This window comes from Cricetulus griseus, chromosome X (assembly GCF_003668045.3).
Source record: "Cricetulus griseus strain 17A/GY chromosome X, alternate assembly CriGri-PICRH-1.0, whole genome shotgun sequence".
Classification (NCBI taxonomy): Eukaryota; Metazoa; Chordata; class Mammalia; order Rodentia; family Cricetidae; genus Cricetulus; species Cricetulus griseus.
Genome location: NC_048604.1, coordinates 90,261,888 through 90,289,371, shown reverse-complemented (window position 1 = coordinate 90,289,371; position 27,484 = coordinate 90,261,888). Strand labels below are relative to the sequence as shown.

The 27,484-nt window shown below is 38.2% G+C and overlaps 2 protein-coding genes across 2 annotated transcripts in view; both read right to left on the bottom strand.

Moving 5' to 3' along the window:
- The window catches only part of LOC100754933 (claudin-34-like), a 50,914-nt gene extending 45,258 nt beyond the window's left edge, over positions 1–5,656 (bottom strand). The window contains exon 1 of the mRNA XM_027432727.2: positions 5,532–5,656. Coding sequence (XP_027288528.2) covers positions 5,532–5,656 — 125 coding nt within the window. The remainder of the gene's footprint in view (positions 1–5,531) is intronic.
- Positions 5,657–16,319: 10,663 nt separating this feature from the next.
- On the bottom strand, positions 16,320–17,106 carry LOC100764814 (claudin-34-like). Its single transcript, XM_035449781.1, has one exon. It carries the CDS (start codon positions 17,091–17,093, stop codon positions 16,461–16,463), a length of 633 nt encoding a protein of 210 aa, XP_035305672.1. The 5' UTR covers positions 17,094–17,106; the 3' UTR covers positions 16,320–16,460.
- Positions 17,107–27,484: the final 10,378 nt, after the last annotated feature.

Here is a 27,484-nt window from a genome sequence, read left to right as displayed (position 1 = left end):
AAGCCAAGAATATTGCACCCCAAAGGAATAAATGCCAAGAAACAATCAAAATCAGGTATGAAATAAAAATATGAAAGAAATAAAAATTAGCAAGAATCAAAGAAAGAGGTTTGTTTTGATTTGATTAATTTTTATGAAAAACCAATGCTTGATATACTCTTTGCAAAATTAATTAAATTTAATTAATCAATACAATTAGAGATGGAAAAGGAATACATCATTACAGATACATATGAAATCCAGAGACATATAAGAACATACTTTAAAAATCTGTACCGTAACCAGGTGTTGGTGGCCCACACCTTTACTCCCAGCACTTGGAAGGCAGATGCAGGCAGATCTCTATGAGTTCGAGGCCAGCCTGGTCTACAGAGTGAGCGCCAGGATAGGCTCCAAAGCTACACAGAGAAACCCTGTAACAAAAAACCAAAAAAAAAAATCTGTACCCTATCAAATTAGAAAACCTTCAATAAATCAATAAATTTCTTTATATATACACCATTAAAAGCATTAAATAAAAATCAGAAAAGTAATTTAAACTTGCCTATAATGCCTACTGAAAAAGACACAGCAATTAAAAGACCCCAGAGCAAAAAACAACCCAAGGCTAGAAGGATTTAGTGGAAAATTCTGTGAGACCTTCAAAGAAGAACAGATCTTAAAATTATTCCAGAAAAGCCAGGGCCATCCTTAATTAGCCCACATTGCATTCTTGGCCTTCCTAATGCTCTCAGCTTGAGGTGAGTGTGGGGCCAACTCAGTCCCAACTCCTCCCATGCACTCCTTCGAGCTTTCTGGGTCTGTTCCATGTGCAGTGGACCTGCCACTGCAAGCAGGGACTATCCAGAGTCTGCACTCATCCCATCCAATCTCCCACCATCCACTTCTGGAAGCTTCCTGGGTATGCTTGGTGCGTAGTAAACCTACTGTAGCAGCCTGGACCATTGGAATCAGCCCACTTCACAGTATGGGCCCCCCTATACACTCACCTTGAGCTTGAATCTAGGTTTGCCTATCCTGTCTGCATGAGGAGAACACCAGAGTGGCAGGAACATCCAGAGTTACCAAAATCAAAGACTTGGCACACCTACACCCACCGGAGATGAGATGAGAGGGAGAGACCCCAACTACAACCACTGAAACAAGAGGCAGGAAGAGGACAGTATAAGAACACATTCAAGAACAAAAAGACCAATATGGCCCCACCAGAATCTTGGAATTCCGAATCAGCAAGACCCGAACATCCCCCAAAAAAATGAAGCAGAAGGGAAGAACCTTAACAACAACTTTTCCAAGATGATAGAGTCTCTCAAAGAGGAAATGAGAAAATCCCTTAAAGAAATGGAAGAAAATACAGGAAATGGAGTAAAAGACAAACCAAAAATTCAAGAAATAAACAAATCTCTTAAAGAAATCAAGGAAATCCAAGAGAAAACAATCAAATAAGTGAAGGAAACAATTCAGACAGTTCAAGGATTGAAAGCTGAAATAGAAACAATAAAGTAAACACATAATGAGGGAATATTAGAAATAAAAAAGTTGGGAAAATGAGCAGCAATGATATATGTAAGAATAACCAATAGAATAAAGGAGATGGAAGAAAGAATCTCAGGTGGTGAAGACTCACTAGAACAAAATAGATTTATCAACCAAAGAAAATTTTAAGTCCAACAAATCTCTAACACAAAACAACCAGGAAATATGGAACACCATGAAAAGGACAAACCTAAGAATAATAGGTATAGAAGAAGGCAGAGAAATACAGCTCAAGGGTACAGAAAACATATTCAACAAAATCAAAGAAGAAAACTTTCCCAACCAAAATAAGGACATGCCAATGGAAGTACAAAAAGCTTACAGAACAACAATAAGCTGAACCACAAAATGGTCCCCTTGCCACATAATAATCAAAACACCAAAGTTACAGAATAAAGAAAATGTATTAAGAGCAGCAAAGGAAAAAGTCCCTGTAACATATAAAGGAAAATGTATCAGAATTACATCTGGCTTCCAATGGAAACTGAAAGCCAGATAGTTGTGGATAGATGTTCTCCAAATGCTAAGGGACCATGAAAGCCAGTTCAGACTACTATACCAAGCAAAGCCTTCAGTCACTATAGATGGAGAAAACAAGATATTCCATGAAAAAAAAACAGATTTTAACAATACATATCCACAAATCCAAGCCTACAGAAAGCACTAGCAGGAAAACTCCAACCTAATGAAGTTAACTACACTCACAAAAACATAGGCAATAGCTCATCCCACTTAACCCAATACCAAAACAAAAGGGGGGATCCAAACACAATACCAACAACAACACCAAATTTAAAACAAACAAGAATTAACAATCAATCTAATTAGCCCTCAATATCAAAAATATTAACTCACTTATAAAGAGACACAGGCTAACAGAAGGGATACGAAAACAGAATCCATCCTTCTACTGCATAAAAGAAACACACCTCAACTTCAAAGACAGACGTTACTTCAGAGTAAATGGTTGGGAAAAGATGTTCCAATCAAATGGATCCAAGAAACAAGCTGGTGTAGCAATCCTAATATCTAAAAAATTAGACTTCACACTAAAATGAATCAAAAGAGATGAAGAAAGTAATTTCATACTCATCACAGGAAAAGTCCATCAAGATGTAGTATCAAATCTGAATATCTATGCCCCAGATACAAAGGCATTCATAAAAGAAACATTACTAAAAAAATAACACATGAAACTCCACAGACTTATAGTGGAGACTTCAATACCCAACTCTCAACACTAGACAGGACAACAATTTTGAAACTTAACAAAGAAACAAAGAACTAACAGAAGTTGTGACCCAGTTGGGTTTAACGGACATCTATAGAAGTCCCATGCAAACACAAAAGAACATATTTCTTCTCAACCCCACATGGATCCTTCTCTAAAATTGACCACATACTTGGCAACACAGCAAACCCCAACAGATACAAAAATGGAATAACCCCTGTATCTTATTGGATAACCATGATGAAAGTTAGAATTCAACAACACAGATTGCAGAAACTCTAGAAATTCATGGAAATTGAATAATGAGCAATTGCACCATTCCTGGGTCAAGGAAAAAATAAAGAACTTAAAGACTTCCTAAAATTCAATCTGAAAGAAGACACAATATACCCAAACTTATGTGACACTTTGAAAGCAGTGATAAGAGGAAAGATCAAAGCACTAAATGGCTACATGAGCAAACTGGAGAAATGTCACACTAGAGAATTAACAGCTCACCAGAAAGCTCTAGAACAAAAAGAAGCAAACTCACCCCAAAAGATTAGATGCCAGGAAACAATCAAATTGGGGGTTGAAATCAATAAAGTCGATACAAAGAAAAACAACACAAATAATCAAAGAAACAAAGAGTTGGTACTTTGAGAAAAATCAACAAGATAGACAAACATTTATCCAAAGTAACCAAAAGGAAAAGAGAGAAAATGCAAATTAACTAAATCAGAAATGAAAATGGGGACATAACATTGGACACTGAGGAAATCCAGAGAATCATCAGGTCACACTTTGAAAACATGTACTCCACAAAACTCAAAACTTTAAAGGAAATGAACAAGTTTCTGGATAGATAGCACTTACTAAAATTAAATCAAGAACAGATAAGCAATTTAAACAGATGTATAACCCCTAATGAAATAGAAGCAGTCATCAAAAGTCTCCCACCCAAAAAAAGCTCAGGGTCAGATAGTTTCAGTGCAGAATTCTACTAGAAATTCAAAGAAGAGCTAATACAAAACTTCTCAAACTGTTCCATAAAATAGAAACAGAAGGGTCATTGCAAACCTTTTTTTTTTTTGACAAGGCTACAATTACCTTGTTACCCAAACCACACAATGACACAACTAAGAGAGAACCACAGACAAATATCCCTCATGAACATGGATGCAAAAATATTCAAGAAATGCTGGCAAATTGAATCCCAGACCACATCAGAATAATCATCCATGATGTTCAAGTAGGCTTCATCCCAGAGATGCAGGGTTAGTCCAACGTAAGAAAATCCATCAATGCAATCCACCTTATAAACAGACTGAGAAAGAAAAACCACATGATCAGCTCACTAGATGCTGAAAAAGCCTTTGACAAAATTCAACACCTATTCAATGATAAAAGTCTTAGAGACAGCAAGGATTACACTCACATACCTAAACATAATAAAGGCAATATACACCAAACCAACAGGCAAAATCAAACTAAATGGAGAGAAACTCAACTGAGATTCCTTTAAAATTAGAAACAATACAAGGCTGTCCACTCTCTCCATTTCTCTTCAATATTGTACTTGAAGTTGTAGCTAGAGCAATAAGACAACAAAAGGAGATCCAGGTGATACAAAATGGAAATGAAGAAATCAAACTTTCACTATTTGCAGATGATATGATAGTTTACATAAGTGACCAGAAAAACTTCCAGGGAACTCCTACAGCTGATAAACCCTTTCAGCAAAGTGGTAGGACACAAGATTAACTAAAAAAAAAATTAGTAGCTCTAAAATATAGAGACAATAGTTGGGCTGAGAAGGAAATCAGAGAAACATCACACTTTACAATAGCCACAAACAACATAAAATATCTTGGGGTAATGCTAACCAAACACCTGTATAACAAGAACTTTGAGTCTTTAAAGAAATTAAGAAGACACCAGAAAATGGAAAGATCTCCCATGCTCTCAGAAAGATAGGATCAACATAATAAAAATGACAATCTTGCCAAAAGCAATCTACAGATTCAATGCAATCCCCATAAAAATACAAGCACATTACTTCACAGACCATGAAAGAAAAATACTCAACATTATAAGGAAAAACAAAAGACCCAGGATATGCAAAACAACACTGTACAATAAAGGAAATTCAGGAGTAACACCATCCCTGATTTCAAGCTCTATTATACAGCTACAGTCCTGAAAACAACTTGGTATTGGCAGAAAATAGACATGTAGACCAATGGAATCAAATGGAATATCCAGATATTAACCCACACGCCGATGAATACCTGATTTTTGACAAAGAAGCTAAAATTATACAATGGAAAAAAGAAAGCATCTTCAACAAATGGTACTGGCATAAATGGATGCTGACATGTAGAAGACTGCAGATAGATCCTTATCTGTCACCATGCATAAAAGTTAGTCAAAATGGATCAAAGATCTCAACAGATAACCAGTCACACTGAACATCTTAGAAGAGAAAGTATGAGGTACCTTTGAACAAAGTGGTACAAGAGATCACTTCATGAACACACCTCCCCTAGGACAGACACTGAGATTGACATTTAATAAATGGGACTGCCTGAAACTTACAAGCTTCTGTAAGGCAAAGGAAACAGTCAAGAAGACAAAATGGCAGCCCACAGAATTAGAAAAGATCTTCACCAATCCAAAATCTGACAGAGGACTGATTTCCAAAATATACAAAAACCTTAAGAAGCTAGTCACCAAAACACCAAACATTCCAATTAAAAAGTGGGGTACACAGCGATCTGTGTACCAGACCAAATTCGGCAGCAGGATCCAACACACTGGCAACCCAGTGACAGTCCTGCCTCCATCCACCAGCCCAGGTAGGTCTGGGGCTATTTCTGGTTCTCGTTCATCGTCACCGCTCACAGTCATCTGACACTAGTGATCTGGGCGCCGGACCAAATTCAGCAGCAGAATCCGACACACTGACCACTTGGTGGCAGTTCTATTTCAATCCACCGGTCCAGCAGGACCAACACACCCGAACACTGCCAACGCCCCGGGAACAGTGCCACCTCCATCCACCAGAAGAGAACAGACATCAGAGTATTGGATCTGTTTGCATCTACCAGAAAAGAACCTTGGACCCATACCCACCAGGAAAGCAAGAAACTCCTGCTACACCCACCAGAAGAAAGGGTGAGAAGAGGACAAAGTAAAAGCGCATTCAACAACAGAAAACTCAATGTGACAGCACCAGAGACTAGGAACCATACACCAGCAAGACCTGAACATCACAATGCAGATGAACCAGAAGAGAATGACCTTAAAAACATCTTCAGAAAAATGATAAAGGACCTCAAAGAGGACAAGAGAAAAATCCCTTAAAGAAATGGAAGAAAAAACAAACCAAAAAATACAAGATAACAACAAATCTCTCAAGGAAACAGTTCAAGAGCTAAAAACTGAAATAGAGACAATAAAGCAAGCACAATCTGAGGGAATGTTGGAAATAGAAAAGCTGGGTAAACAATCAGGAACTGCAGATGTAAGCATAACCAACAGAATACAAGAGATGGAAGAGAGAATCTCAGGAGTTGAAGACACACTAGCAGAAATAGATTCATCAACCAAAGAAAATCTTAAGTCCAACAAATGCCTAACACAAAATATCAAGGAAACATGGGACACTGTGAAAAGACTAAACCTAAGAATAATGCGTAAAGAAAAAGGTGAAGAAATCCAACTCAAAGGCTCAGAAAACATATCCAACAAAAATCATAGAAGAAAAATTTCCCAACCTAAAGAAAGACATGCCAATGAAAATACAAGAAGCCTACAGAACACCAAATAAACTGAAACAAAAATCCTCGTCACATAATAATCAAAACACCAAACATACAGAACAAAGAGAAAATATTAAGAGCAGCAAATGAAAAAGGTCAAGTAAACTATACAGGCAAACCTATCAGAATCACACCTGATTTTCCATGGGAAACTCTGAAAGCCAGAAGGAGATGTTCAGGCTTGGATACCTCTCTCAGATGACTTTAGGGTTTAGTGAACATAGATAGTTAGGATGTGACATAAGCAGATTGTTGTATCTTCTTATATTTTACCTTTATTATTGTTAATTTTGGATACTTTACACTGTTAAGTTTTAATCCTCTTTTAGACTAAAAGGGGAATTGTAGGGGAAGCTGTAGCCACGCCTACTTAGGGGCTGGCTATAGAGATGCCTGACCACGCTTGTGAGGGCATGGTCAGGATGACGTAGTGTGACTGCGTTTAGTCTTTCGGTTTCTCTTTTGGGCTTGCATACAGACCGCTGCCATGCCAGCTGGCTAGGTTGCTCTGTAAGTAAGGCTTTTCCCTATTAAATACCCTTATATTTCTACCTGACTCCGTATTGGTAATTTCTCACTATAGATAGATATTCTACCTACACTAAGAGACCATGGATGCCAGTCCAGACTACTATACCCAGCAATGCTTTCAATAACTATCGATGGAGAAAACAAGATATTCCATGACAAAATCAGATTCAAACAATACATATCCACCAATCCAGACCTACAGAAAGTTCTGGAAGGAAAACTGCAACCCAAGGAGTTAAGTACAACCAGAAAAATATAGGCAACAGATAACCCCACTTTACAAACAGCCAAAAGGAAAAAGGGATAGAATGCCACAATAATTTCTCCACCGTAACGAAATCAAAACAAACAAGAATGAAAAATCAATGGTCATTAATATCCATCAACATTAATGGTCTTAATGCTCCTATAAAAAGACTCAGATTAGCATAATGGATAAGAAGACAGAATCCTTCCTTCTGCTGCATAAAAGAAACACCTCAACTTCAAAGAAAGAGGGTACCTAAGAATTAAAGGTTGGGGAAAGATTTTCCAATCAAATGCACCAAGAAACAAATGGGGGTAGCGATCCTAATATCCATCAAATTGGACTTTAAACTAAAATCAATCAAAAGAAATAAAGAAGGTCACTTCCTACTCATCACAGGAGAAATCCATCAGGATGAAGTCTCAATTCTGAACATTTATGCCCCCAATACACAGGCATCCACGTTTGTAAAAGAAACATTACAAAAACTCAAATCACACATAAAACCACACACACTTATAGTGGGAGACTTCAACACCCCACTCTCACCACTGGACAGGAACACCAGACAGAAACTTAACAAAGAAACAAAAGAACTAATAGAAGTTATGGCACACTTAGACTTAACAGATATCTGTGGAACATTCCATCCAAATACAAAACAATTTACCTTCTTCCTAGAGCCACATGGAACCTTCTCTAGAATCCACTACATACTTGGCAACATAGCAAACCTCAACAGGTTCAAAAAGATTGAAATAACACCCCATGTGTTATCAGACCACCATGCTTTAAAATTAGAATTCAACAACAACACGAACTACAGAAAAACTACAAACTCATGGAAATTAAGCAACACCCAATTGCACAATTCATGGGTCCAGGAAGAAATAAAAAAGAAATTAATGATTTCCTAGAATTCAATGAGAATGCGGACAAAACATATTCAAACCTATGGGATACTTTGAAAGCAGTCTAAGAGGAAAGTTCATAGTGCTAAATGCCCACATGAGGAAACAGGAATATAATCACACTAGAGAATTAACAGCACAACAGAAGGCTTTAGAAAACAAAGAAGCCAATATACCCCGGAGGAGCAGATGCCAGGAAATAATCAAACTGAGGCCTGAAATCAATAAAATGGAAATTAGGAGAACAACACAAAGAATCAATATAACAAAGAGTTGGTTCTTTGAGAAAATCAACAAGATAGACAAACCTTTATCCAAACTTACAAAAAAAAACAAAGACTGAACATGCAATTTAATAAAATCAGGAATGAAAAGGGGGACATAACAACAGACAAACAGGAAATCCAGATATCATCAGGTCATACTTCAAAAACCTATATTCCTCATAATTTGAAAATCTAAAGGAAATGAACAATTTTCTGCACAGATTTCACTTTCCAAAATTAAATCAAGAACAGATAAGCAATTTAAATAGACCTATAACCCCTAATGAAATTGAAGCAGTCATCAGAAGTCTCCCAACCAAAAAAACCCCAGGGCAAGATGCCTTCAGTGCAGAATTCTACCAGAAATTCAAAGTACAGATAATACCAATTCTTCTCAAAGTATTCTGCACAATAGAAGCAGAAGGGTCATTACCAAACTCTTTTTATGAGGCTTCAATAACCTTGATACCCAAGCCACACAACAACCCAACTAAGAAAGAGAACTATATACCAATATCCCTCATGAACATTGATGCAAAAATTCTCAATAAAATACTGGCAAATCGAATCCAAGAACACATCAGAGAAATCATCCATCATGATCAAGTAGGCTGCATCCCAGTGAAGCAAGGATGGTTCAACATAGGAAAATCCATCAATGTAATCCAACATATAAACAGACAAAGGGGAAAAAACACATAATCATCTCAGTAGACACCAAAAAAAGCCTTTGACAAAATCCAACACCCCTTCATGATAAAGGTCTTGGAGAAATCAGGGATAACAGGAACATACCTCAACATAATAAAAGAAATATAGAGCAAGCCAACAGCCAACATCAAATTAAATGGAGAGAAACTCAAAGCTATTCCTCTAAAACAGGAACAAGACAAGGCTGTCCACTCTCTCCATACCTCTTCAATATTGTCCTTGAAGTTCTAGCTAGAACAATAAGACAATAAAAGGAAATCAAGGGAATACAAATCAGAAAGGAAGAAGTCAAACACTCACTATTTGCAGATGATATGATAGTCTACATAAGTGAACTGAAAAACTCTACCTGGGAACTCCTACAGCTGATAAACACCTTCAGCAAAGAAGCAGGATACAAGATTAACTCAAAAAACTCTGTAGCCCTACTATATACAGATGACACATTGGTGGAGAAAGTAATGAAAGAAATATCACGCTTTACAATTGCCACAAACAACAAAAAATTCCTTGGGGTAAAACTAACCAAAAAAGTGAAAGACCTGTAATATAAGAATTTTGAGTCTCTAAAGAAAGAAATTAAAGAAGATACCAGAAAATGGAAGGATCTCCCATGCTCTTGGATGGGCAGGATCAACATAGTAAAAATGTCAGTCTTGCCAAAAGCAATATACAGATTCAATGCAATCCCCATCAATATCCCAACACATTTCTTCATTGACCTTGAAAGAACAATTCTCAGCTATATATGGAGAAACAAAAGACCCAGGATAGCAAAAACAACCCTGTAAAATAGAAGAACTTCTGGAGGCATCACCATCCCTGACTTCAAGCTCTACTACAGAGCTATAATCCTGAAAACAGCTTGGTATTGGCACAAAAATAGACAGGTAGACCAATGGAATAGAGTTGAAAACCCTGATATTAACCCACACACCTAGGAAAACCTGATTTTTGATAAACAATCCAAATATATATGCTGGAACAAAGAGAATGTCTTCAACAAATGGTGCTGGCATAACTGGATGCAAACATGTAGAAGACTACAGATAGACTCAAGCCTTTCACCCTGCACAAAACTTAAGTCAAAATGGATCAAAGAAGTCAACATAAACCCAGCCACTAGGGGCAGATGTGATGTTGGTGGGGAGAGAAGGGAGAGGGAGAAGGGATTGACATCTGAAGCAAGCTTGTTCCCAATTTGAACTAATAAAATAAAATAAAAATAAAAATAAATTAAAAAAATAAAAAATAAACCCAGCCACACTGAACCTATTAGAAGATAAAGTGGGATATACCCTTGAATTAATTGGTACAGGAGACTTCTTCCTGATATTAACACCAGTATCACAGACACTGAGATCAACAATTAATGAATGGTACCTTCTGAAACTGAGAAGTTTCTGTAAGGCAAAGGACACAGTCAGCAAGACAAAATGTTAGCCCACAGACTGGAAAAAGATATTCACCAACCCCACATCTGACAGAGGGCTGATCTCCAAAATATACAAAGAATTCAAGAAGCTAGTCTCTACAACACCAAACAATCCAATTAAAAAGTGGGGTACAGATCTAAATAGACAATTCTCAGTAGAGGAATCTACAATGGCTGAAAGACACATAAGAAAGTGTTACACATCCATAGCCATTAGGGTAATTCAAATCCAAGCAATTCTGAGATACCATCTTACTCCAGTCATAATGGCTTAAATAAAAACACCAATGACAGTTTATGCTGGAGAGGATGTGGAGAAATGGGAACACTTCTCCACTGCTGGTGGGAGTGCCAACTTGTACAGCCACTTTGCAGACCAGTAATGGTGACTCTCAAGAAAATGGGAATCAGTCTACCACAAGATCCAGCAATTCCACTCCTAGGCATATACCCAAAAGAAGCACATCCATACAACAAAGACATCTGTTTACTGATGTTCATAGAAGCACTATTTTTAATAGCCAGAAACTGGAAGTACCCTAGATGCTCCTTAACCGAAGAATGGAGAGAGAAAATGTGGTACATTTACACAATGGAGTACTACTCAGTGGAAAAAAAAAAACAATGGAATCTTGAAATTTGCAGGAAAATGGATGGAGCTAGAAGAAACCATCCTGAGTGAGGTAACCCAGTCACAAAATGACAAACATGGTATGTACTCACTCATATGTGGATTTTAGAAATAGAGTAAAGGATTGCCAGCCTGCAGCCCAGGATGCCGGAGAGGCTGTTAAACAAGAAGGACCCTAAGAGAGACATACATGGTCCCCTGGAGAAGGGGAAAGGGACAAGAACTCCTGGGAAAATTGGGAGCATGGGGAGGTGGGGAGAGAACTAGGAGAATGAGAAGGCGAGATGAGAATGGGTGAGGAGGACATGTTGGGGCAGGGCGGTTGAGTTGGGGGCAGAACAGATGAGAGCCAGATAAGAGATAATATAATAGAGGGGGACACTGTAAGTTTAAAGAGAAATCATGCACTAGTGAAATGTCTGGAGAACTACAAAGATGACACCAACTAACAATCTAAGTAACAGAGGAGAGGCTACCTTAAATGCCCTCTCCTGATAATGAGATTGATGAGATTCATATGCCATCGCATATGAATAGCCTTCATCCAGCACCTGGTGGAAGTATAAGCAGACACCAAAAGCTAAACCTTGAACTGAACTGAAATCCAGAGGCAGAGAAGGAGGACTGATGAGAAAAGTGATCCAGACCCCCTGAATGTGGGTGTCAGTGAGGTGACCTTGGAAATCTATGGGACCTCTTGTAGTGGATCAGTACTTAACACTATGATAGGAATGGACTTTTAGAGCCCACCACATATGGAGGGATACTCCCTGAGCCTAGGCACAAGGAGGTTGCCCTAGGCCCTCTCCCAAGGATTATCACAGACTTTGAAGACCTGCTATGGAAGGCCTCACCCTTCCTGGGGATCAGAAAGGGTAGGGGATGGATAGTGCATTAGCTGGCATGGGGCAGGGGAGGAGGAGTGGGAGAGGGACCTGGTAAATGATTTTCTTGCTAAGAAAAAAAGACAAAAAGACAAAAAACCAAGGAAAGGAGGGAAAGAAAGAAAGAAAGAAAGAAAGAAAGAAAGAAAGAAAGAAAGAAAGAAAGAAAGAAAGAAAGAAAGAAAGAAAGAAAGTCCTCACCAGCCTTAGCCATCAGGGAAATGCAAATCAAAACAATTTGAGATACCATCTTACTCCTGTCAGAAAGGCTAAAATCAAAAACACCAATGACAATATATGCTGGAGAGGATGTGGAGAAAGTGGAACACTCCTCCATTGCTGGTGGGAGTACAAACTTGTGCAGCCACTTTGCAAATCAGTAAGACAGTTTCTCAGGAAACTGGGAATCAGTCTATCTCATGACCCAGCAATTCCACTCTTGGGCATATACACAAAAGATGCACATTCATACAACAAGGACAGCTGTTCAACTATGTTCATAGCAGCATTGTTTTTTATGTTGTAATAACCAGAATCTGGAAGCAACCTAGATGCCACTCAACTGAAGAATGGATGGAGAAAATGTGGTACATTGGCACAATGAAATACTACTCATCAGAAAAAAAATGGAATCTTGGTATTTTTCAGGCAAATGGATGGAACTGGAAGAAACCATCCTGAGTGAGGTAATCCAGTCACGGAAAGACAAGCATTATATATAGATACAGATACAGATACAGATACAGATACAGATACAGATACAGATACAGATACAGATACAGATACAGATACAGATACAGATACAGATACAGATATAGATATATAGATATTAGACATAGCCCAAAGGACGACCAGCCTACAACCCACACCACCAGAGAAATTGTGAAACAAGGAGGATCCTATGAGAAATGCATGGTCCCCAAAAGAAGGGGAAAGTGGCAAGAACTCCTGAGCAAATTGTGAGTAGGGAGAGAAGGGATGGAGGTAGGAAAAATAGAAGGGAAGAGGAGGGGGGCGGAGAAAAATAAGGATCAGGAAAATTGAGTCAGGGGATCTATAGAGGAGAACACGAAAATAGATACATTAATAGAGGGATCCAGTATAGGTTTAAAGAGAGATCTGGCACTAGGGAAATGTTCAGAGATCCATAAAGATGACCCCAACTAAGCTATCAATAGAATTTGTTCTTTCCAGATCACGGAGAGAGCATGTAGTATACATACTTTGGGAAAATGTTGATAAACATTTGATTCCTTTTTCTGAAATCAGTACCCTTATTAAGGATACTTTGGACTTTAGGGTTAAAATGGAAGGGCACACTAGAGAACCTACCAGTATCATTTTCTGGATAGCAATTGCATATCATTTCTTATTTTCTTAATTTACTCTGTAACTCTTCCCATTATTTTTTTATTAGTTCAAATTAGGAACAAGCTTGCTTCACATGTCAACCCCTTCTCCCTCTCCCTCTCCTTCCCCTCCCACCCAACCTCCCACCTGCTCCCCCACCCCATCCACCCTCCACTCCGCAGGGAGGGTAGGGCCCTCAATGGGGTCTCCCCAAAGTCCACCACATCATCCTAGGCAGGGCCTAGGCCCTCCACCGTGTGTCCAGGCCAAGAGTGCATCCCTTCACATGGGATAGGCTCTCAAAGTCCCTTCTTACACCAGGGAAAAATAATGATCCACTACCAGGGGCCCCATAGAGTGCCGAGGCCTCCTCATTGACATCCATGTTCAGGGGTCTGGGTCAGTCCCGTGCTGGCCTCCCAGACAGCAGTCTGGGATCCATGTGCTCCCCCTTGTTCAGGCCAGCTGTCTCTGTGGTTTTCACCAGCCTGGTTCAGACCCCTTTGATCTTCATTCCTCCCTCTCTGCAACTGGGTTCCCAAGTTCAGTTCAGTGTATATCTGTGGGTGTCTGCCTCTGCTTACATTTGCCAATGGATGAGGGCTCTAGGATGGCATATAAAGTAGTTATCGGTCTCATTCTAGGTGAAGGGCATTTAGGGTATCCTCTCCACCATTGCTTAGATTGTCAGTTCGTGTCATCCATGTAGATCTCTGGAAATCTCCCTAGTGCCAGATCTCTTCTTGGACCTATAATGGCTCCCTGTGTTATGGAATCTCTCATCCTGCTCTCCTCTATTCTTCCCCCGACTCAACATTACTGCTCTTCCATTTCCTCCTCTCCCCTCATCTTCTCCTCCTCTTATTCTGGCAGCTCCCTCTCCCCTAACCTCATGCTCCCAGTTAGGTCAGGAGATCCTGACCCTTCCCATTCTCCAGGGTCCATGCGTTTTTCTCTTAGAGTCCTTCTTGTTTCCTAGTTTCTTTGGTTAAGAGGATTGTAAGCTGGTAATCCTTTGCTCTTTGTCTAATATTCATATATGAGTGAGTACATACCATGTTTGACTTTTTGTGACTGGGTTACCTCACTTAGGATGGATTCTTCTAGTTCCATCCATTTGCCTGTGAATTTCAAGATTCCATTGCTTTTTTCCCCTGAGTAGTACTCCATTGTATAAATAAGTGTACCACATTTTCTCAATCTATTCTTCAGTTGAAGGGCATCTAGTTTTCTTCCAGTTTCTGGCTATTACAAACAATGCTGCTATGAAAATGGTTTAACATATGTCCTTGTTGTTTGAATGTGCATCATCTTCCCTGAATTTTTAGGTGTTTGTCACTTAAGTCAGACTAACTGTAGTGTAGATATTAGTAGGGTGTGATAGTTTATAATAAGTATTAATTTCACAGGATCTAGAATCTAGATTCTAGAGTTACACATAATGTTTCTGGACACACATTATCTAGATTTCATCAGCTTCTGGGAATGCATTTGTGGGGTTATTTTAAATAAGTGAGTTGAAATGCGAAGATCTGTCCTAAAGGTGGGTAGCACCATTCCCTGGGTTTTGGGTCATGGACTGCATGAAAAGGAGAAAGCAAGGCAAACCCAGCCTTTGCCTCTCTCTGTCTTCTAATTGTGATTGCAAGGTAATCGGAAATATCAAGATCCTGACACGATGACTCCCTGACACTATGAACTCAACCTCAAATTCCCAAGCAAACTGACCTCTTCTTTCAGAAATTCAGTTGGGACTTTCCTTGAGTAGTGCCTCAAGATAACCCAAGCATCAAAGTTAGTTAGAATTATTTTGCTGTTTCTGTTGCTGATGTTCTCTCTGTAGTGCATAATTTTTTTCTTTTACATCTCTTTAGGCAATATCTCATAACAAGGAAAGCCTTCAAAAATAAAGAACTGTAACAGGGAATTCTTGTTAAACTATCTAGGTGTAGGAGAGTCTGAAAATGTCTTGTACATAATAAAGTTGGAGTACTGATGGGGGATGTCCTTCTGTATATATGTTTCTCTTATTGGTTGATGAATAAAACACTGTTTGGCCAATAGCCAGTAGAGGCTGGAAGAGAGGTGAGACTAGGAAACAAGGAGAATTCTGGGAAAAATAGGCAGAGAGTCACCAGTTAGAGTTTCCATGTAGTTGAGGAAAGAATAACAGGTCCAGACCCTTCTCTGGTAAGCCAAGACCACATGGGAATACATAGATTAAGAGAAATGGGTTAATAATTAGACATGGCTAGCCAGAAAGAAGCCCTAGCAATCAGCCAATAATTTTATAATTAATATAGTGTCTCTGTGTATTCATTTGGGTTTGAAGCAGTGGGACCTAGCAGGACAAGAAAATTCAGCAACAGAGTACAAGAAGAATAAAAGATTGGATGAGATGCCTCAAATTTTCAAACATTAGGAAAAGAAAAGTCTATTTAAGGACTAAATGAGGGAGCCAAGAAGTATGGGAAAAATCTTCACAAGTATTTTGACAAATGCATTGTGGAGATTCCTTACAGCAATCAGTAACATAGTTTGGGAACTTCATCTGGTGAACAATTGTAATTTTTATGTCATGGGAAACAGGCCTCCTTTAATTTTTATGCATGTAGAGGATGATGTAAGGTGTAAATGTATTCTGAAATTCATTTCCATGTATACTACTAGATTATTTATCTTCAGCAACAGTAATTAAAATCAAGAGCTCATAGAACTAAATGTGCAAGAATTTATTTAATGAAAATCCATAAACCACTCAATGAAATACTGAATCAGCCAAAACAGGATTATAACTGCAGATCTACTTGTCATCCTTGGTCATAGTTCTGAATCTGAAAATTTTAGGTAGCTGTCTGAAGAATACTTGTGATGACTCCTTGTAATTTTCAATGTTCAAGTTTATGTAAGTTGGAAATTTACATTTAAATGTTAGAGTGGATTTGGGAATGTAGGGAAAGAGTGAAAGAAAGGGAAATTATGCCACCCATTAAAAATAAGACAAAAGAAAAAGTTGCCATTGCCAGGGCAGTACCAAATTTCTGGATATCTGGTATGGAGGGTATGTGGAAAGATGGGGGGAAGACAATCCCATCATTGCGAATGATGGCTAAATAATTGTGCAAGACGGAAAGGAAGACTAAGACACCAGCGATGATGTTCAGAACCCCTGGGAATAAAAATGGATTGTAGGTGAATTTCTTCCGGAATCTCCCTGTGTACAATTTCCAAAGAGCAACAACAACAGAAATCGTCGAAACCATGCCAATAATGCTGGAGATCAGTAGTAGGTGTTGAGCAACACGAATATCCAAAGGAATGAAGGTGTCCTGGTAGGTATATTGGTAACACACTCCTAATATATCGGAATTCCTTTCCTCGTAGTACACACAGGTTCTCCACATTCCCACTAATACCATGCTGGGTTCGGATTCCATGGGTTCTTCAAAATACCACACTCGCCATTGAGGGAGGTTCATGGAAACGCTGCAAAGAATCCATGCTAGTGTGGCCGCAGCAAAGCCTCCTAGATGACAGCTGGCACGCCTGCTGAACATTACAACGGTGACATTGAACACCTGACAACTGCAAAGAAACACAGGACATCATGAGAATGGGATCTTCAGGCCTGGGAGATTGTCCCCTGTGGGGGCAGTACCACTAGAGAAGGGTTTTGTTGAGCAGGTGGGTCTTTGACTAAGAAATCTCCTGCAGGGAATGTGTTCTGATAAAATCCAGAAGTGCTGGCTCTGTGGAAACACATACTAGCAGGCTGATAATCCACATGCCATCTAATATTTTCTTCTTCCAGTGTTTACAGAGTTACAATGAAGTTTGGCCCAAATATTAGGCCATTCAGATTGTCATCACAGCCTGAAATTTTGTACTGAAAATAGGAAGCCACTTGAAGCACAACAGTTGATAATTTACGCAACATCCATGCCATGAAATTATATGCCCACCTTAAGGATAGAAGTGTAGTCTTATATTGAAGCTGTGGTATTTTGTCTCAGCACATTTAACTATTCATTTTTGTGTGACGCTGTATAACTCTGTATCACAAGCAAACCTACAACTACATCCTCAGTCTGTCCTTTGGCTAGAGGCAATGCTGCTGCTTCTTTTTTTCAATTGCTTATATTAGAGACAGCAGCCACAACATCGTGTAAATAATGTCAGGTTTTCAAAGTCCATCAATGCTACAGCCAGTGTGAGAAGACTGTCAACTATCATACTGACTGGTTTCTCATTGTATGGATGACCCATGCTTTCTCTGTTCAAGCATTGAGTTTCTATATCTGGATTAATACCAAGCATTACTGACAATGAATGGTACCATGTGCATTGCACATGAGCATATCATATATATATATATTATATATATATATATATTATATATATATCTTATGTAGATATAAATTCTCATTCCCCTTGCTTTCAGCCTAAGGAACAGAAATGAGATTATATAATACAGTTTCTAGTATATATTTTAGAATTTACTAAATTGAAGTCAGTACTAAGTATAGAAAATATACTCTAGAAAGAAAGCAAATGAAGTTATAATAATTGAAACATAATCTAAAATTAACAATTCAAATACCAAAACTACAAAATGACAACAGCTAACAACATTTTTTCAATAATGAGTTTAAGTACCAGTGGTCTCTACTTCCCAATCAAAACACTCATGTTGAAAAAAGAAACAAGAGCTATTTTTGTGTGGTTTACAAGGAACTTATCTTGCTTTTCAGTTAAAGAAGTTTCCTGGTGGAGTCTTCAAGGAGTTTTACATGTTCATCAATATCATATGTAATTATTTTGAATTCTTTCAAAGATGGAAAGACCAACCATGCTCATGGATCAGTAGGATTAATATTATAAGAATAGCCATCCTACCAAAAGGAATCTACAGATTCAGTGCAATTCACATCAAGATCCCAACACAGTTTTTCACAGAAATTGATAAAGCAGTTGCTAACTTCAAATGGAAAAACAAAATAACCAGGATAGCTTAAATAATTCTAAATAGTAAAAGTATTGCTGAATATGTCACCATCCCAGATTTAAAGTTGTATTATAGAGGTACAGGGAAAAAAACAAAAAACACATGAAATTGGCATAAAACCAGACACATGGAGGTGATGGATGTATCTAAGAAAACAGCATCTTCCATATTCAACAGGGTAGATGTATACATGGACTCAGAGATTTGCGATGGATACTTTCTGGGGAAGGGAAATAAGGTTTATCCAATAAACCATCACTGGGTATATCAACCACATTTCAGAGATGAGCCCATACCCAATAGAAGCTTTCCAGTACAAAATGGACTACATTTTCAGAAACAGAGAAGGAAACAGACATGAGGTACTATCTTCAAAGACACATTCCATAGCAACTACTTCCTGCCCATCATCCCATTTCCTTCAGTGTCCAGATTCTCTCAAGTTAGCATTAGCATTTGGGAATGATTGATTCAACACAAGAGCCTTTTACAGATACAGGCCACATTGAATAACAGGACCACGGTACATTAAGGACTAACTGTACAGGACATAGATTATGATTCCTACTTACATACTTGAGGAAGAGAGAAATCTGAAAGTGGCTGGTAAATGAATCAGGCTTGTGCACATTACACTAAAATACCAGTCACAAAAGATCAACCACCATGTAATTCCACTAAAATGGGCCATCACCTCCACATTCAGATAACATAGTGGCTGTTGCTAGCAGCTAAGGAAATGAGAAATGGTAGATGATATTCAATCAGGACACCATTTCAATTGAAGAATATGAACAATCTTGATATTTGCATATCACTGTGAATGTACATATAGCCATGAACCTACTATTACAAAGTCAGTCATAAATTCAAATATACATACTTAGAAACATTAATTATATATAAACAGAAATGAATGGAGCCTATACTTACCAGTGACACTATATCCAAATGAATTGTTGGCCAGTTAAATGTAGAAAGTATAGCCAGCTAGAAGTAGACTGGCAGAGCTAAGGAAAACAGCGCAGCTCCCCTCAGGTGTCCTTTGAGGCTGGTTGCTGACTTCATAATCAGCTGGGTGGTGACTGGCCTGCTTCAGAGTTCTGACTCTTTATTGCATCATCAAATCTCATCTCCCACTGGGATCATCTCCCAAGTTTCAGTCATTAGTATATAAGTGTGATGAGAGTTTTACTAACCACAGATTTTCAATTCCTTTTGTCATGTTTTCTTAGACAACATTTGAGAAGTAGGGTACATTTGTGAGTGTGCTTCCCTGCTCATAGACAAGACCTACCTGACTGGTTAATCCCTATCCATTACTTCTTTCTTTCTCTTTGAAGCCCAGTTTCTAACACTGTCATTGGAGATGGTGACATTTTAGAAAAGTCATTGCCATATATAGATCCAGGTGCTAGAAGAATTGGCTCCAACATACCAGGAAAGATGCTGGTTAACTCACCAGAAATTTTCACAAAGATCTAGGGAAATGGAGCAGCCAATGAGATTATGGCTGGGATGAAAGGGGAAATGTCATAAATCACAAGCTGAAAAATCATGCAGTATACCACTGTAGATCACGGTAACAGTGTTATGCAGCTAGTACACTTTATGTTGAAATTTATTGAAGAAAATATTTCAATGTTGCTTAGTAAATAGCTCATTTCAAAACTTTATCAGTAGCTCAATCTTGATTCTATAATAATATAAAAAGAAAAGGAAAAGATGGGGGCAGAACATAATTTAAGGGAAAAGGGAATGATAAGAAGAGTAGCAATAGGACATTTTTCTTATTTTTACTTTTATTTTTGAGATGCCTTCTACATCTAGGTCATAGTCACCCTGAACTTACAGACATCTTATCTCTGACTTCAGGGCACTTGTGTTTCAGGCATGTGCCACCATGCTTTTTCCAAGCCCTTGTATTACTTTTCTATTTCTGTAACAAAATACCTTGACCAAGGCGACTTGTAGAAGGGAGGGATAATTCAGGCTTATGTTTCCAGATGGACAGTCCATAATGGCATGGAAACATGACAGCAGGTAAGCAGGTCAGGAAACTAAGACCTCACATCTCCATTTCAGAAAGACCAAACTAGGACTGGACAAGTCTATGAACTCTTATAGCCCTCACACAGTAGATGAGCTACTTCCTCAAACAAGGCTCTAACTCCTAATAGTTCCACAATCTCCCCAAAGAGGACCACCATTCATGGACCAAGTGTTCACATCCATGAGCCTATGTGGGACTCTCCTCATTTAAACCACAAAGTTACCTGTGGGAAACTAATATAGTGACTTTGTCTAGCTAACATTATTTTTTAATGTTCTATAATATGATGACTTATCTTTCTGTCCTGACTACTGGATAACCATCACAATAGAAAAACAACCCAGATACATTCACTACCTTTCATTATATAAAACACTGTGTACAATATCAGATAGTCACAGGGCAGCATGGATCACATTCCTTGCAAGAAGAATAATTGTACTCAAAGTTTACAGGCATTGTCTACAGAAGTCCTGGGTTCTAATCTCATTAACACATTCAATCATGTCACAATGGCTTGTCTTCAATTATAAGGAAGGACATAACAGATTAGGAATTTTAAGTCGTTTTCTCAGGCCTTGCAACCATGAAATTAAAGGTGCTTTGTACAAATATAGATGCTCAGTGGTTCAAATTCTTTTGCCCTTGGCCATGGGACTTCCTTCAGGTGACAGAAGGCCACAGGCCACAAGCTTTATGCAAACTATGGCAAGCTCCTTTATAACTTAATTCTGGTGCACCTGGTAATCATATGTCCAGATCACATGGCTGGGCCATGAATAAAATGAGGGACATGTGGCCCAGAACAGACTGGACTATTTATTTGAAATAAAAATTTGAATTATGACATAAAATTATGATGCAAGTAATATTTTCCATGTATACTGCTGAGATTTTCTAGCAGTGATGCATAAAGTTTGAGTGACAGATAACTAATCCAACCTGTGTCCCTCACCATTGTCTGGCTGTAAGTTATTTAAAATCTGTTACCTGGCAATTGTAGTTCCTTCTCTTTCCCATCCCATTTCCCTTCTTGTTTAGCAATGGATCCCAAGGTGTCCTTGAAGCTTCGGCAATGATTGTTTCTCATCACCCCAGGACTTGCAAAGAAGATTTAGGATTCACTCCCATGTTTCTGATACTGGTCTTGGGGTGGGGAGCTGTTGCTAGTGTTTGAACTTAGGGCCCCATGCTCACATCCTCTTCCCCTGACCTAGATATACAACACTGGTACTTTGATTCTTTTTACAAAGCTATAATATAGGAAATAAAGACAGCCTCCATTCATTTGAAGAGACACCATTTATTTTGTTATACTCAAGTAGGGGGAATCTGTTGATAACCTTTGAGCATGAATTCTGTGCACATTTGCCTTGGTGGAGTGCAGGGTAAACCCACAGAAGCTGATCTAAAACCAGTAATATATACAGTGTATATACAGAGTTCCACAGCAGTGTCCACTCCTATGCATGCAAGGGACAACCATTAGAACCAGGTTTTATCTTATTCTATACTATTACTATATACAGGCTAACCAGACATGGAACAGGCCTGCAAGGAGTGGACAGAGACATCATTATTACATTTGTTTCACTAAAAGCCTGCTAGAACACTACATACTGTTCTCCTTAACTGAAAATCCTGAAACAAAACAAACAAAATTCCATTATTTGCATGTTACACATATATCATAATAGGGATCACAACACTGTATTTTGGGAAAGGCATCACAGGTGACTTCTTTGGTGGAAGTTAAAAGCAAAATGATCTGCAACTCCTTGAAAGGTATTTGAACAGTCTCCTTTACTGACATTATGCACATTCACAGTAACAGCTGATGAGGTGGAAGGAGAGGTCAAAATCGTATATCAGGGACCTTTGCAAGGTCAAAGAGTTTTATATAATAGGAATTGATTGTTTTACAAGTCTTTCATCTAATTAATTGCCAACAAAGCCTTTTGGTGTTGTGCTTCTGAAGCTCATTAGCCTGGATTTCTAGCCTGTGCATGCCCTGGTGGATGTCAGTGTGCACACGTGATTTGTGAAAGTAGTAATTGTTCTGAGAGAAGAGAATCCTCACACCTGCTGCGATCTCATTGGGAAATGAGAATTAACTTATCCCTTGTTAGAACAAGACTCTAATGATACCATAAAACCAAGGCTTTCTGGGTGCTAGCTCACCAGTCACTATGTATTTGTTTACATAAACATGTGTTAAACAACTATCCCCAAACCACACACATTAAAAATAAGTAAGTCATACCAAAGCCACTGCTGAATGTATTTCATGTGTTTATCTGCCATGTGTAGATCCTCTTTGGTGAACTGTACAGCTAAAAACATGCCTATGTTTTTATTGTGATGATCTTTTTTAACTTTGGAGTTTTGAGTATCATTTATAACTCAAGATACATGAAGTCATAAAGGAGATATGCTGGTGAATTTCTGTAATCCCCACACTCAGGAGGTAGAAGCAAGGATATAGTGTTTCAAAGCTATCCTTGGCTACATATGAAGCTTGAGGTGATGCTACATGACATGAGACCCTGCCAATTATCATTAACTACCTCATAAATAAAATCCTTATTGTTGTAACAAGGTTTACATAAAACTTTCCATTGGACGTAAGAAACAAAGATGTAAAATGAACATGCAACTGCACACTTTTAACTTGAGCAATGTTACATGCCTAGAAAATATCATTTAACCTGTGACTAGGACACAAGCTATCTCCTTACTTTCTTTGTACTCAAAGCACATGAGCTATGTGGTTATATTAATCCTGGATTACATGCCATTAAAATATTAGTTGACTCATGTTTTCCACATATTCATAAGATAATCATCACTGATTTTTCCTTCATCAAAAGAACATCATTATTATAGACATTATGAATGCTTCCACTTGTTGGGAGCTGCAGAGTACGGCGCCTACAAGATGGCGTTGGTTTCCGCCTTCTGCCAGCCCGACGGTGAGTGCTCTCTGTGGTAAACAACTCCTTATTAGGAGAGAGGCCACGTATCCTTCTAAATCTGCTTGGTGACAACCTATCCTAGCGTGCCACCTGGGCGTAGATGATTGGTAGTTGCTGGATATATTAAGCCCCGCCTTCCTGGGTTCGGGGCCACTTCCTGTAAAGCAAGGTTCCCGAATAAACTGTGAGAAGAAGATTCCTCGGTGTTGCCTCATTCTTGCTGGTCAAGGGTGGATGGGACATCCACTGTTAAAAAGGACAAAGCACACAGCAACCCATGCCAGTTTAAAACACAAGGGTATCTCCTCTCCTCCATATTGCAGGTGTATTTGGTATCTATGAAAGGGAAGAAGGACAGTCCTACCTTAGGAAAAAAGTTGATTTCCTATAAACTAGGCTCAGGTCTTGGCCTCTCAGGTCTTGTCAGCCATCACAGCCCAGGACCCTGTGTTTTGTCTAGCAGGTGCAGGAGGAACAAAAATTTAAACCAGCATGCATCTACTGCATGTTATTTTCTACTAGCCACATGGTTTCAGAGGATATCTGTCAGGAAAGTGACAAACAGGCTAAAGTTCTCTCTTGCACATCATCACCTATTTTAGGTTCCTCTCATGAAGATGAATTTTGTTTCTTTGTGCCCTTCACTCACATTGTTGTCCCACAGGAAAAACATAGCCCTCCACTATTGGTACTCAAAACAAATATCTCATTTCTGTTTTCTCTGAAAAATCCCTACGACTAAACTGTAGGGAGAGACCCTGATTACCTGTACAGATGACCACTCCCAAACAGGTATTGAAGTAACCTACTTTCACTGTGTTGTCAATAATCTTTTGATTTTTCACATAATAGTATAACAATAAGTCTTTACTCCATCTGCCTGAGCCCCACCACCTAGAATAACACACAGAGTCTTATATTAGTTTACAAATGCTGCTTGGCCAAAGATTAGGATTTCTCATCTGGTAGTTCAGTCTTAATTATCAACCATAATCATAAGTCTTATCTTATGGAGGAAGCCTTCCATTGGCATCCTCTTCCTGGGATCACATGGTGGCTCCAGAGCAGAGACCGGGAGGAAGAGCAGAGCAAGAGAGCGATTTCCTGCTTATATTCTGAGTCTGCCTGCTATGTCACTTCCTGCCTGAATGACAACACTTCTTTACTACATTTCCCAGAATCTTCCTAGTCCCACTTAACTTGCTTCTTCATTGGCCAACAGTACTTTATTCAACAACCAATAAGATAAACATACACAGAAGGACATTCCCCATCATAATAGTATTTGTTTTATGAAATTTGGTGTGCTTGTTTTTCATGTATATATATTTAGAATTGAAATATTCTTTTAATGAGCTGTTCCACTGATGAGTATGAAATTACATTTTTACATTTTTAATATCATCAAACATATAATTTGGGGTTGAATTCTGTTTTGTCAGATATTACTGAAACTATTCTTGCTTGCTTCATAATTCCATTTTATTGGAAAATATTTTATCATGTTTACCCTAGGATATTTTATATCTTTGGCAATGATGTACTTCTTGGAAACAGAAAAAAATACATCCTATTTTTAATCCATCTTGCTAGACCATTAATATTCACAGTTATTATTGAAAGATGTTCATGGGTTCTGATCATTTAGTAGATTTTATTGTGTTTTCTTAGGTCTTAGGTCTCCCTTGATTATTTTTGTTATTGTTTGTTTCCGATAGCATCTTGGTGTGCTTTCCCTTCTTTTCAGATTCACTTATTCCTTCATGTACCCTCTGTAGATTTGGCTTGATGGTCATTAATTTTAATGTATTTATTAAGAAGAGTTTTATTTGTCCTTCAGTTTTAATAATTAGGCTGGCCAGGTATAATTATCTGTGTTAAAAGTTTTGGTCTTTCATACCTTGGGTTACAATCTTTCTAGCCCCTTCTGTCTTTGAAGGTTTCTGTTGACCAATCAGGTGTTACTCTGATGTGCCTGCCTATATATGTGACCTTAAAGTTTTTAATACCTTTTATTGTGCCTATAATTTTGGTTTCTTACCTGCCATTTGTCTTTTAGAATTTATTTTCTTGTTCTATCTATTTTCTGTTCTGCAAGTTTATTGCATTGGTTAGGCAGTTAATTCTAGGTTTAGGAAGTTTCTTGTATGATTATATTAAAATATTTTCTATGCCTTTGATACCATATTTCTATGTCATCGTTGAAATATGTAGACTTTTTCTGGTGTTCTCAAATGTTCCATTCATATTTTACTTTATTTTTACCTTCCTGAATGATGCAATTTGTATAACTATTCTTCTAGCACTGATACGCTGTTTGCTGTGATGCATTCTGTTAATGAGGCTTTCCACTAAGATTTTAATTTGTATTACTGAGTTTTTAATTTCAAGCAGAATTTCATTTGGTCTTTATTCATCAGTTCCATCACTTTATTGACTTCAAGTTTATATCTTGGCTTGAATTTCTTATTGCATTTAGCTCTTTGTTTTTGTACATCTGGAGTTCATTCATATTTTCTTTAAGTTGTTTAAAGATAGTTACAATTCTTATTTTAAATTCATTATCTCTAAATTCTTCTAAATAATTCTCATATGATGGGGGATGTCCTTCTGTATACTGTGAATATATGTTTCTCTTATTGGTTAATGAATAAAGCTGTTTCAGCCAATGGACAGGAAGAATGTAACCAGGCAGGAAGTATAGGCAGGGCTACCAAACTAGTAGAATTTTTGGAAGAGGAACTCAGGATGTGAGTCATGGGGAGATGCCATGTAGCCACTGAAGGAGTAACATGTTGGATCAATGTGTGTAAGCCAAAGCCTTGTGGCAATACATAGTTTATTATAAATAGGTTAATAATTAAGGGCTAGCCAATAAGAAGCCTCAGCCATTGGCCAAACAGTTTATAATTAATATAAGCCTCTATGTATTTATTTGGGACTAAAGGGCTGTGGAACCTGGTGGGACAGAAGAAACTCCATCTTCATTGATAAGTTGCAACTACAAGGATTAGTAATCATAATTATTGTTACTGATGATATATTAGCGTGATTGTTCATGGTTTTGTTTTTCTTCTGGGACTTGTGAATCTGGAGTTTGTTTTTTGTTCTCTCTTTTGTCTACCTTTTATTTTTATCCTTATTTTTTATCTGAAAACACATATTTTCTCTTTATTAAATTTTAAGGTGATTGAGTATTTTAGCCTGCATGTATGCATTGCACCATATGTGTGCTTCATGCCAATTGAAGTCAGAAACAGGTCTCAGAACCTCTAAAAATTACTCTCCTTGATATAACTCATACTAGCAATTCATCAGATCATGCTTTTCTGATGTTGTGTCTATCTCTTATTTCATATCAAATATTATACACAAGCCTCAAGCTCCTGGAATTCAAGCTATGAGAATGGAACCATTACATATTCTTCATGACAGATAAACAGAAATGAACTGGCTTCCTTGTAAGCATGTCCCCCATGTCACCAAAATCTTATCTTTCACCCTTAAAATGCCTCCTCTCCTCCTACACAAGAACCAAATAGCATGATTACAAACACATACTATATATGATACATGTAGCATGGAACCTCCCCATTCCTCTTATATCTACAAGTATAGAGCATGTGTTCCTTCATTCACCTCAGCACTATTGTCTTGCTGTCTTTCTGTGATACAATAAGAATTATCTTACCCCAAAGAAAAGTCAGCTTCAGCGTATCTCTGGAACTCCTTCTTGAGTTCTTTTGCTCATTTCACTCCTCACATGGTCTCCAGATGGCCATTAGGCTAATTCAATCTCTGCCACACAACTAGAGACATATTTGGGGGCTACCTAAACTCTCTGGGAACTCTTTAATGTTTTTTTATGTTTTGTGTTTTTATGGCATTGAGGAGCAAAGGCAGGAAATTGGGCTT